Consider the following 13,403-nt stretch of genomic DNA (forward strand, 5'->3'; position numbering starts at 1 on the left):
AATCCTTTAAAATAAGTTAAAATTCAAATTATAAATGGCCCTTCTTTTAAATATGTGCTTAGCCATCTTGCAATAGTACTTGGTAAACATAAACACAAATATTTGCTATAGCTGAGAATTTTAGTCTAGTGTTTTAGCATGTTTTCTTCGTATGGCATGATTCTCTTTCCTCTACCTGTCCTTTATTTCTATTCTTTTTCTTTTCTTCAATATTCAGAATTGGATTTTTGTCCTGCTGAGTTACATGTCAAAAGTTTCCTGTCCTTCACTAAAATATTATAAAATGGAAACCTGTAAAAGTGAGAAGAAATACAGATAAATACATAAACAAACACATACATACAAACATAAATAAAAGAAATCTCACATACTTCAGTACAGCCAGACAGTAATTCTCCCTCTGGAAAGCAGAATTCAAGTTAATGGAACAGTTAATAAATCTGTATGTGGATTCTGTCTCTTCCTTGGGATACTGCTGATAAAACATGTATTACAAATGCAAATCCAGAGTTCTGAAACTGCCCCTGAGTTTTAGGGGTGTATTTCCTACTTTGTTCTACTCTGTTCCTCTTCCATTTCTTGTGCAGCCAAAAATGGTTAAGAAAAAGAAACCATAAGGAAAGGTGTGTGGATGTGGAACAGAGTTGAGGAAGCTGTGTAGCAGCTACTCCATTACTGTCCTGTGCAAGATTCAGGATATTTCCAGGCAATAGTCAGAGGGGTTGCATGCACAGAAATCAGCAGATGGGGTTTTTGTTCTAAGAGTTCTGCAGGCAACAGTTTTTGTTAGACACAGTGTATGTATCTCTGTTTTTCCTGATGCTACTGACTATACCTGCAGTTTGACTGAAGGAGCAGCTCCTTTGCTTGCAGTATTCTTCAGTGATCTTCAAGCATCACAGAAAATTTCTCTTTTGAACCTAATATAATAAGTGATATTTCTTGATGGAGAGATAACAAAAAATGCAAGCCCAGTCGAGCAGAAAACACCCAAAAACAGCAGGCAGAGAACCTGCATGGATAAGCACAGTCAAACCGTGGGGTGAGTGGTACTGGGGCGTGTCCTCTCGGCCAGTCATAGGAAGTTTCCTCTCAGCCTTTTTGATTGCATACTTTGCTCCTGCATCCAGCATCCCTCTGACCTTTCCATCCATGGGGTATTTCCAGTAGAACCCCACTGTGTCCCCCGTCCTGTGTCCAGCTACTCACAGCTGTTGTCTGTCCCGGCAGGTGAACGGCATCGATCTCCGAGGCGCCACCCATGAGCAGGCTGCGGCTGCGCTCAAGGGCGCGGGGCAGACGGTCACCATCATAGCCCAGTACCAGCCAGAGGGTAAGTGCACTCCCCACCAGCCTCTGGGCAGCACAGCTGCTCTGGGGACACTCATTGCACAGCGTGAGCATGCTGGACACGGCGGGTTTCCCAGCTACCGCCAGCGCCCATCTGGAATGGGAACTGCAGTCATGATGCTGTCCCAAGGAAATGGCTGTGTTTTTGTCACAGGCTTGGCTTCTACAAGTGTTTTATGCAACTGTAAGAGTGCTCCTTGAGTGTGCATGTAATGACACAGTAATCAACGCTCAGTTAATAATTTTATTCTCATTAGGGCTCATTTTATGTGATTTTCTAGTCTCTTCCTGGAAGCAGGTAGTGCAAAAGATGGGTTGAGAGAGAACAGAAATGCCAGGAAGATCTGACATTGCTTCAAACAATCAAATTGGAATTAGACAAAGATAAATGCTTCCTGCAGAATGCGTAGAGCTTCCCGTTATTACTTTTGGATGACAGCGTCCTTGTACCTTCAGGGTAATTAGGCCTAGATAACAACTACTTATTAGAGAAAATGACAGCTTTCTAAATAAAAGCATCAGCAGGAAATTCAGCAAAGTGGAAGACAGTTAAGGTAGGATGCATCTCATTCAAATTTTGCTCATTTTTATCTTTCTAGAGGTTAAGCTAGTTTCAGTGGGTAGAAGCAGGCACGGATTGGAGTCCAGAATTAAAGGGCAGTTGTTGTCCATGGGCAGTGACCCAAATGACTATGAGGTTCTCAAGGAATTTGTGAGAGGAATTCCTTCTGATTGGAAGTCAAGGTGGTTTTCCTCTTCAGTAGTTGTTACTTTAAAGTTTTTGCCAGATTAATTCAGCAAGTACCAGTGTCTGTGAAGACTTGCTGGCACCATGTTGCCATTTTTCAGAAAGCACTCCTAGATCAATTCTCAAGCTGATTCTGCCTGATTGTGCCCAGCCTAGGAGATATGTAGGTCTCATAGGTGAAAAAACAGCTCTAATAACTTGCTCAGTCAGTCAGGGATTTTTAGGGAAGATGAATTAGTACTTCCAGAATTTATCCAATTTTTTTTTTTTTTGTTTCTTTGGATCCTGATGATAGCACTCAAGGAGAAAAACAGGTTTTATTTTAGTCAAATGTACAACTGTGCTTCAAATCTAGAATCAAGTATCCATTTATTAGTTTATCTGTACTTGAGTCACCAAACAGAATAAATTAGGCCATTGTAAGAAATGGGCAGATGAGACCAAATGAAATTGAAAGTATCTATCTTTACTTAAATAAATGGAACATATTAATATAAAAATGCATGAGTAATAATCAGGGTTATTTCAAAAGAAGTATTGAAAAGCAGTTCCATTACAGATAGAGATTTGCACTGGGCTCTGAATGAAACCATGTTCCTATTAGTTCCAGCAATCTTGTTTGCTGTCTGGTGATTTTACACTGCAATTATCACTGTGGTGTCTGGGTACTTGTAGCAATCACTGGCATGTCACAGTTGTTCCATGCCATTGTTAATACACAAAAAAATACACACTTGACAGCTTTTTCCTATTATAATTGAACTTCTAGTTGACATACTTGTACCCTACATTTTAGTAGCTTGGTCTTGTGTCAAATTCAGTTCTGGTGAACATACCATTTGAAAGATGCTGATGAAATCTATCAGATATTATACTGGATATTTATTCCATTTTTCCCATGCCATTGCTCCATTCCCCAAAACCCCTGTTGAGGGCAGACTAGTCCCAACTGCATCACTTCTCAGTGAAGCAAAGCTAGTTTTCTGTTTCAGCTGAATAGCTCAAAGCACACCACAGAGAGTGAAGGTTGTGAAGAATAAGGCCCAAAATTTTTCTTTTTATAGTAGATGATTGAATCTTTAAAGGTAGTGAGGGTACTCTATAGTTGTCCAGCATGTGTTACGTTACAGCTGAAATACTTAATTTTAGTCTGAGATACTGGCTAATGCAAATCAGTAATGCATAAATCAGATGTAAAATGAATTTTTTTTCCTGAGAAATCTCTAACAACAAAGATTAAAAAAAAATTTAAGAGTTGTGTCCTTCACAGAGAATTATTTCAAGATTTATAGGTTACACAGAAAATACTTACTTTATTCTAAAGTTATTGCATGACTCTTTTTGTCCTGTATTTGAAATTTATACCTGAATGATTACTTAATATATATCTTACCTTGTTGCATATATTGGAACATAGTCATAAAATAGTCTTAAAACTGGACAACTGTGCTTCCCTCAGGGGCTTCTCACTTTTAAACACTTCCAGATCTAGTAAAGTACATAAGCTAATTTGGCTGGTAGCTTGCTTCTTCCATTTTCACACTGGAAGTTCTGAGTTGTTACTACAACTTCAGGTTTTTCAGGGGAGATCCAAGAATAGCCTCTACAAATGTTTTTAATTCTTCCAGATTATTAAACCATTACATGTCTTTGCAAAAAAACAAAACAAAAAAAAAAAAAAACAAAACAAAAAAAAAAAAAGAATGAACCTTTTAGCTATTGATATTTCAGGTATTGAGTGATGATGATAGAAGTACCAGTCAATACTGTAAGTGAGCTGATGATTAGCAATTGCAATTGTGAGTAGAAAAAGCTTGCTTTTATGCATTAAAGGAAAGCTTCCAGTGTGCTTATCTTGGTTTTTCTCAAAAAAAAAATAATATGCTATGCTGTGGGAAAAAAATTAAGTGAATACTCTAGAAACAGCTTTCAGAATTTAAATGTTCTTTTCCTTGTTTCAAACAGAATCCCATACGAACTTCCTTCGCATTTATTTGTACAGACTGGGCAACAAATCTCATAAGAATGGTAACTCCTAGCAAAAAAAAAAAAAAAACCCTAGTGCTTGCCATCAATTTGAATAGCTTTTCCCATCAATATTGTGGTGCTTTTTTTTGTCATGCACAAATTCAGAGATGAGCTCAGACAAAACAGAACAGCATCACAATATTTTTTTGAATGCTGTCAGATCTGTGGTTGGTGATGGTGCTAGTCTGAACCACAACTGCTCATCCCTCAGATGAAATTAGTTTTGGTGAAAATGCTTAGAAGAGCACAGATACTGGGAATAAAGGGAGAATAGAAGAAACAAACAGTGATTTCATGCAAAGTTGTTTAATGGAAATAAAAGGGGTAGTATGAATGGAGAACCAGTTCCTCAGTTCTGCTCTTCAGTCCTTTTTTTTCTCATTTACACTCACCACCTTTATTTCCCTCTTCTCTCTGAGAGACAGACAAGGCAGAGTATTATGAAAATCCAAACAGAAATGTAAATTCTGTGAACAAAATTATGGATAAGTTATTAAGAGCAAGAGGAAAACAAATCACAGAAATTAAAAAAACAAAATCAGAGCTCAGCAATGGAAGAACATATTAAGGAACAGCCCATAACTGGGCTTTTTGAGTGATTCCTTAGTTTTATTTTAGAAACTGAAAATAACCTGTGTGTTATGTACACCTGTATTGTGTAAATGGAGCACAATTAATGTGAAGCATCATGATCTCTTAATGATCATTGTGCATGCAGTTCATATGGAGGTCTGTTGATGTATTGTCTACTCTAACTAGTCCCTGCAGGCTTCAGAAAGACAACCTTTCATATTCTTGTGAAACTTGTGTCTTCTGCATGTGGTTGATACAAAATTAAAGATAATTTAGGGACTAAAGGATACTTAGAACAAAATTAGGAGATTAACCAATCACTTATGTTTAGCTTTGCACTCCAGTATTTAATAATTAGAAGAATTTCAGCTTTCCCACAGTTTAACAACTCTGAGATCTCTTTTAAAATATTGCACGGATATGAAGTAAATGCAAAATAAAAACCTGAGCCTGGAAAATAATCTTAGGATGGAACAGTGTGTCCTTATTAAACAATTAAATAGAAATTAAAATGGATACTGCACAGGGAAACACATTCTACACTTCCAGGTTTTTCTTCAGGATGTATTTTACTGTTTAATGGCAAAAGTTGCAAGTACAGCCCAGTATTAAGAGTTAAGAAAAAACAAAATCTTTTTTTTTTCTTTTCATTTAAGCTAAAATATGTTTTTAAAGAAAAGGGAGCTTTGGTTGAAATAGTGACAATTTGTCCTGAAAGACAGCTTGGGAGCAGGGACAGACAGAGCACTAGTCTCCTAATAAAGGTGTTAAAAAGCTTTATTGCACATTTTAGTCTCAAAAACTCATGTTCCTTTCCCCCACAGCAATGTGAAAAGGTGAAGTGTAGCCTTAAGATTTTTTCAGAATACTCTGTGTCAGTGGTCTGTAAGCTGAGCTGTACTGCATTGCAGTACTTCTGCAGCTATTGCCTCTCAACAGTCCCTGGAAAAGTGTTAAACCAATTGGAAGTTTCATGTGCTTTCAATCTTTCAAGCCAGCCCAATTAAGCAGCTCCCTTAACAGCTTGCATACAGAGAAAACATTCATTGATTACAGTTTGATTAGAGCAGCTGACACTGAAGAGGTTAAAAAGTTATTAGAGGGAAAGAATCTGTGCTTTGTCTCTTGCTGAGTGAGCTGCTCTCGGTGCCTGTTGAGAGGTGAGTAGCTGGGCTTTAAATACAGAAAGAGTGGGAGAGGCAATGTCTGTCTTTGCAGGCAATATCCACTGGAATTTTTGAAGACCTGCACCTAAGAAACTCCTGGGAACTCTGATACTAAGTTTACTTTTTCATTCTTTCTCTCCTAATTCTGAGAGGCTCCATAGTACATTAGAATAGACCTAACTTTTATAAGCAGCCCCAGATTTTATGAAAAAATACTCCTTGTCTTGCACATCTACCTATGCTGCAGATGCTTTTTTTGAAAATATCAGATGAAAAAATCCCGGAGTCACTTCTGAAGGTCTCTGTGATGTATATTTTTTACCACTTATCCCTTTTTTTATTCCCTGTTCCTGCCTCAGAGTACAAACTCTTGTCTCCTCTTTTGGTACAACAGTCACATAAATTCCTCATTCAGACATTTAACCTTTCCAGCTGCTGTGGGAATTAGATAGATAAAAAAAAATATGAAAGAAAAAGGAAATAATTGTATTTATTAATCTTTGTCTAGGTTACTTCTATACTTTGAAATGTGACTAGCCATATTAAAGTTCCCTTTCCCCAGCTGTTAAAAAGCAATGTAGCTTATTTACTTGGATAAAGTTGCATTACAGCACTTGGCTTTCATCTGGAAGCCACTATATCCAATTGCCAAAGAATGCAAGATATTAGAGGTACATTTCATGCATGTGCATTAATGAACAGAACAGAATCTTGGAATGGCCAAGCTGGATCTGACCAAAGCCCATTTGCTGAGGATCCAGTTTCCAGCAGTGGCCAGCAGATTAGAGAGAGGAGAAGGACCAGGACAAGCACATAGTGATACTTGCTCCTGTGTACTGTCCTACTCACCAGGGGGGTGAACAATCTTCTCCTTGTCATCAGGCAGAAAATACCACCACTATAAAGATGAATAAAAGGGAAAAATAAGGTTTAGAGGAATGTTTCATAGATTGTCCTGCTGAAGTTCAGTGAGTCAATTTTGTTGAGAAGCTTGGTCTGTTTATTTAAGTTAGGAAAATTGAGAAAGAGTGGGAAATATAAATGATGTAACTCTGCATTATGATAGTATATTTTTTCTCCTTGCATTTGAACCTTTTTTTTTTTTTACTTGACAACACAACAGAAGAATCATTGTTCCAAAACTAAAGGATCTTTATTTCCAATCCCAAATTATTGATAATTGTTGATAGTGCACCAGAGTTCTCCTACACAAGAGACTCTTTTAAATAGCAATATTAAAAGCTGCTTTTTTTCCCCATCCTTTTACAGTGGCATCTCCAACTCTGTTTTCTCACACATACTGTTTTTCAACATAGTAAAAAACTTGTAAATCATTTTCTCTAGCTGATTACATGGCAGGCCTATGCCTCCCTTACTTGTCCATGAAGTGCCCATTGAAGAGAGATTAGCCAGATCATAGAATGATTTCAGCTGGAAGGGACCTTTAAAGGCCAGCTAGTTCCAAACCTCACCCATGATCAGGGATCTTCATGATCTTCCACTAGATCAGTTGCTCAGAGCCCCATCCAGTCTGGCCCTGAGTGTTTCCAGGGATGGCATGACAGATGATGCTGTCAAAACTAGCTCTCCCTTCTTGTAGTTTTAACATGCTTCACTTCAACAAAAGTGCCAGAATTCACTAAGCAAGAATTTGCCTCTTTCTTGCAGAGATTTCTGTTGTGGTGAAGATGATTAACAGGGTTGTGTGGCTGCAATACACAACTTCATGCAGCACACCAAATGGTATTTGTTGTTTTCAGAACTAATCCTTGAGTGCTCCAGGCTATGTCAGCAGTTAGTGTGCAAGGTTAAGTGTTGGGATTGGTATTTTCTGCCTTTCTTTTGATCTAGTAAATAGAATTTTGGTACCCTTTGGACTAATGCACAAGTGCCAATGTAGTACCCGCTTGTCTAGCCATGCAAGACCTTTGCATTAGGTTCAGCTTTTGTGCCTCTATTTCTGCATATTATTTAGAATATACTGCTTTTATTTTACATTGTTGGAGAAAAGCCTTTATCATTTCATTGCATGTTTCACAATATTTTTGCTGCAAGTAAAAACCTCTAAAGCATATTTTCAATGGAAAAGGTGGTTAAAGAAACTCTCCGTTATTAACTTTCAAATTATTTTCTCATCTCACAGCATTTCCTTTCTGTTTGCCTGGGCTGTCCTCACCACAGCTTCCACTCTCCTGCAAGTTAACTCTAGTCCCTGAGTGACTCTGTCTGTGTTTATGGACCTTGCCCCAGCACTGACAGATAGTTCTGGGGCTCATCTGATGTCACAGCTGAAGCACCAGGGATTACAAATGTTCTTGTAAAGTCAAGCCTTAGTAGGCTTCCCATAAGACACAAAAGGTTACATTTTCATTCCTCTTTTAAATTTAAAAATCACTTTCCTGGTAGAGTTACATAGTGAAACCATACAGCATTGAATATTTTATCAAAAGTTTTTTTTTCTTTTTTTTTTTGATCTTTGTCTAAAATAGTCAGCACTCACTATGCATCTATGCATGAAACAAGTTAAGGATATATTTTCTTAATGTTTTCCCGCAGATTCACTTGTGTTTAATGTAGTCATCCTTTTCTGCTAGAGTGTACTTGCTGTTTCCTTACAGACTCCTGAGCTTTCTCAATTCCCATTTTCATGAATGTTTCATTTTAAGTAGTTTTTCATTCAACCATATTTAACTCTTGTTTCTATCAACAGGCTTTAAATTTCCTTGAGCAGTACATTCTTCATTGAAGAATATACAGTTGTGAGGGGAAAGAATGATTTCCTTTGAAAACCGTATTTTCTTGCCATTTTAAATGTGAAAACAGGAAGTGGTGTGGTTGGGAGTTTTTTCTGTAGTCCTTTAAACTTCATTAGTAGTAGTCTTCTGTGCTTAATTATATTTATGTACACATGGAAAAAGTGTATCTGCTAATTCCTCATCCTAGAGATTATGAATTACTTCCCTTTGACAATTTATAAATTTAAGTTCCATATTTTTTACTTTTTGCTGTTTTGTTAAGGTAGTCATTAATAAGTCTGATTGAAAATGCAAAAAATTGGTTTTCTTTTTGCAACAGGACTAACATTTGCAGCTGCTCATTTAACTGGTAAATATGGGCTACAGATTGTTCCAAATTTTCTTCCCTGTCCTAGAGTTCACTAAAACTCTGGTTTTGCCCTTACTTGAGAGCTTTTTCAGAAAACAAGACCTCCTTTCAATGGCAAGGACATGTGTCCTGGCCTTTTAGAAGGTGGCATGCTGCTGAGTGAGCAGAGGGGTGCTCAAGGATAATTCACTGTAGAACCAGAGTAAGGCTGACATTATTTCTGAACCCAGTACAGTGTTTCTTTTCTCGCTCTCTTTCTGCTTTCAATTTTTTATTGTGATTTTCATCTGGAAAAAAAGGCATTTCATGCCAAAGATGTTGTGTGTTTACTTTCAATTTTTACTATTTAAGGTATAAGTCTTAACAACATTTTTTTTCTATTTTAATTCTTTCACAGTGGTATCCTTTTGTGTATCATATGACCTGAGAAGCTCCTATTTATTGCTATCTATTTACTTTAAAATGTGTTCTCTTTTCCTTCTTATTGATGTTTGCACTTTGAAAAGACATGGATTGTTTGTCTGTTGTTTTGCTTTTTAGTTACCTTCAATGTCAGATTTTTTTTCCTTCTTTTCTTACAGTTAATGTGTCTGTCCTATCCTATTGCCACTGCCTGCCCTAGTCTTCCTAGTAACTAAAAAAAAATCCAGCTTTGGAGACGGTTATGTAACTCCTAGCTGGTGCTATTAAAGATGCTGAAGACTCTTCATGAAAATACTCTCTTATCCAAACAGTTTAACACATTTTAGTATATTAGAATTCAAAAACTCACTAGAAACCTGTTTTTCTTCTGCCTTGGGGTGACTTACTTCTTGTAGAGACATGACTGAAAATACGAAGTGCTTCATTAACTGGCTGGCATTCTGCAGAATAGTCAATATTGCCAATGCTCATGTGCTTAAAATAATAAAATCTAGGTTCTGTATAATCCTTGTGTGTTCAGCTTATGTCCCTAGAAAACACAAATACTAAAATTTAACCTTTCCTTGTAGCACTATATGTAAAATACCGAGCAAGTAAAATGTTTCCATTTGAAATGAAAAGTATATTCTCCTCGTGTTTCCTGCAGAGCTTCTCTTGAATCTGTTGAAAAGAAAAAAATTAAGTAGTTTTGCTTATGGATCTGTCTGCAAATTCAAGATGCATTTGTGCCAGTGTTTAGTTAGAAGGAGACAAATGGGACAGTTTCTGGTGTCACTTTTTCGGCTTGCAAAAGACCAGCAAGAGAGAAAGAGGTGAGGCAGTGGCACAGGTTGCCCAGAGACTTTATGGATGCCCCTTCTCTGGAAGTGTTCAAGACCAGGCTGGATGGATGGGGCTGGGAGCATCCTGGTCTCATGGAAATGCGTCCCTGCCCTTGGCAGGGGGGTTGGAACTGGATGATCTTTAAGGTCCCTTCCATCCAAAACCATTCTGTGATTCTGTGACTGATTGTATGATACAAAGGGAGGAAGTTTTCCCAAAGGATACAGAAGTTATCACCTGCTTCTGAAGATCTTATACTGAGGAAAGATAGCAAGTCTGATAGAATGTGACAACCATTATGCTGGCATTGATAAATATTACAGGAGACAACAGCATATCAGGGGTTTTCTTGGCCCAGTGCTGTGGCTGCTATTAGCACAAAATTCTCAGCGAGTGTTAGGAGCAGTCTTTCATTATTTGTCTTTTTAAAGTTTGTATTTCTTGACACATACAGGGATTTTATTTTAGTCATCATACAGAGCTAGGCAAAAACAAACAAAAAAAGAGTAGTGTTTCCTTTAAATGAGGCCATTGGCTAAGCTGCTTGCATGAGATCTCAGTCAAGATGTAATTCTCTCTGGGGTCATTCAGCCTTTGTTAATGAGGTGAGTCTTGTCTCACCAGCTGTAGAGGGAGTATCAATGACTAACTTAGGCTGGATGGACAAAGCTAAGGCAAGATGAATAGACCTCTTCTGGTGTCGCTGCAAAGCAGCTACTGGAAAGCGCTGTGTGGACATCAAAGTGCTTTCCCCAGCTCAACAGGTAAACCACTGATGAAGCCAGAAAGAAATTCATTGAGGTCTCTGCCTTGGGTTTATTGCTAGCCAAGAGTTTCTCTCAGGAATAATTCTTGAGGCAAGTTAGTGAAGTCATTATTTTGGTGGAGGGAGAGAAAAATAGGAAAAATCACAGACAACTTAAAGTTGTGATTCCAGTAGGTAAATAATTTCAAAAAAGAGTTTCAAGGCAAGATAGGAAATTGCAAGATAATAAGTTCTAGATAATTGATTGGTTAATTTGAATTTATTCCCTATGGGCAAGAATATCAGCAGAGTGTGAGAAATGAAACATAACGTGTGCAGTTTGAAACAGAGAGGGACAAAGAGGTAGAGGGAAGATCTGTTCAGATCTACTCCTATCTGCTGCACATGCATGCACAGCATTTTTAAGGTTTTCACTTACAACAGTGAATAGTTACCCTGCTCCATGTGCCTTCCCAGCTCTGATTTCTGCTTGCCAAGAGTGGTAATATATGGAATCTTTAGTGAAAGTAAAAATACTGATTTGAGGTGCATTTGAGGTTTAGGTGACCATGACATTATTAAGAACAGAAATTCTGTTGAGTAGACTTCTGTGCACACTCAAACACAGATATAAACACACAGGGAGCCATTGGAAACTGAAATCTGGAATCCACAGGCCCAGATTTTAAGATCTGCAAGAGAACTCAGCACAGCTATCATATTCAGCAATTCTTAGTAGGTGCTTGTGAAGGGTAATAGCATAAACAGCTTCAGATCACACACTAAGCTGTGCCTGGGATAAAACTGTTTTTCAGCAAGTCAACTCAGTGCCTCTGAAAATCTTCACTACTGAGCTGTTTCTACAATTAATTCCCCCTTTTTCCATTATCTTGATCTACGTCACTCTTTCTTACATTACTTGGCTTTTCATGACTGTGAAGATGGCAGCTGACAAGAATCACATTTAGACTTCTTTGTCAATCTCAACACTTCATTATAGACTTATTGAAAATACTTAATTAACTGCAGAGTCACTGAAATAATGCCATATGTCATGTCAGCTTTAGAAAAACCCTCTCTTTTCAATATGAATTTTGAGTAGGAAAACCTTTGTATGACAGAAAAATGCCCTGAAGATACAAATCATCTTTGATTTCACCCTCTTTCACCTGTATGGGTTACTGTATAATGGCTGAATTAGAAATTTAAGTGAACACTGAAGTAAATGGAATTTTTAAAAATTAAATATTAGCTACAGTTCAGTGTAAAGAAGTGTTTAAAGATACAACTTCATTTATCTTCAAAGTTAAAATTCTCATATGTTTTAACCTGGGAATCCATCTTCTTTTATGAACTCCAGTATCTTGAACAGAAAGCAACTTTATCCCCTAGTGTCAGGATGGAAGGTGGTTTCAACAAAATTATAGTCAATGTTTTCAAAGCCATGCACTGAAATTAAATATCCTGATATGAATTATGTGACTTACCACTTCTCATAAAATTCAATTTAATTATATTTTGTAGCTTAAACATGGACATAGAATTCTGGCATGTCACCTTTCAGTAGAGTTTGTTATCAGACATCTTGAAGGACTTTCTTGTGACATTCTAATTCCCTTTGCAGTTTTCAAGGGAAACATGTGATACTAACCCAAGCAATAATTACTTTCAGCATTTATTATAATTATTTTTAACAGTTTACTTAAGAAGCACATTTGCTTTAAAATGGTTTACAGCTCAGAATTATGCAGAAAATTCAGGTTTTACAAACTTTGAACAAAATTTCTGAATACTGATTTTAATTGTTGCTTCAGTGCAGTTTGGTGCCTAAATACACAGAGAAATGTGTAACATTCATATCATGAGTTAGGTCACTTTAGTTTCATTTCAATGCAGGTGCCTCCTAGACAAGAATTTTTCATTTTCTTGGAGAGACTCAGAGTAGTGGGGATTTTGCTGGCTTGTAGATATAGACATCTGGCAACAGGGGGAGAGTGTGAAATGGGGCTGGGTAGAGGGATGGAAAACCCTCATACTTTGGTGTTCTGTCATTCCATTTGTGAAGTGAGTGCTCGAAGTTTTTGTACAGTTGGGCACTTCAGTGGCGATTGTAAGAGGGTTTTTTGTGTGCATGTGTGTCCATACTTTTCAGTGTTTCTTTTTAAACCTCCCTTTATGTTACACATGTGTAGGTGTGTCTTTGTGCAGAATTTTGTGTGGTGATTCCCACCTCCTTAACCATTCAAGCAGCCTCTGATGTAAGTTATCAAAGCAATGTGTGAATCAGGATGATCTGCGTACATGGCTCGGAGGGTCATACACAGCCTGTCCAGCTTCTGTCCCAAGAGTAATGTACCTGCATTATTTTCCTTCTCTGCAACTATATGCCCTGCATCTCTGAAAAATTAGTCTGAAATTTGCATCTATCTTAGAAATTAATCCT

General features: G+C 37.4%; 1 protein-coding gene across 12 annotated transcripts in view; it reads left to right on the forward strand.

The window, feature by feature from the left end:
- The window catches only part of DLG2 (discs large MAGUK scaffold protein 2), a 966,889-nt gene that overhangs the window by 771,687 nt on the left and 181,799 nt on the right, over nucleotides 1-13,403 (forward strand). For all 12 annotated transcript variants that reach the window (XM_079303594.1, XM_079303596.1, XM_079303599.1 and 9 more), the window contains one exon: nucleotides 1,231-1,333. In XM_079303594.1, the coding sequence (XP_079159720.1) occupies nucleotides 1,231-1,333 (103 nt within the window). The remainder of the gene's footprint in view (nucleotides 1-1,230; nucleotides 1,334-13,403) is intronic.

The sequence above is a fragment of the Erithacus rubecula genome, assembly GCF_903797595.1.
Source record: "Erithacus rubecula genome assembly, chromosome: 1".
Lineage (NCBI taxonomy): Eukaryota > Metazoa > Chordata > Aves > Passeriformes > Muscicapidae > Erithacus > Erithacus rubecula.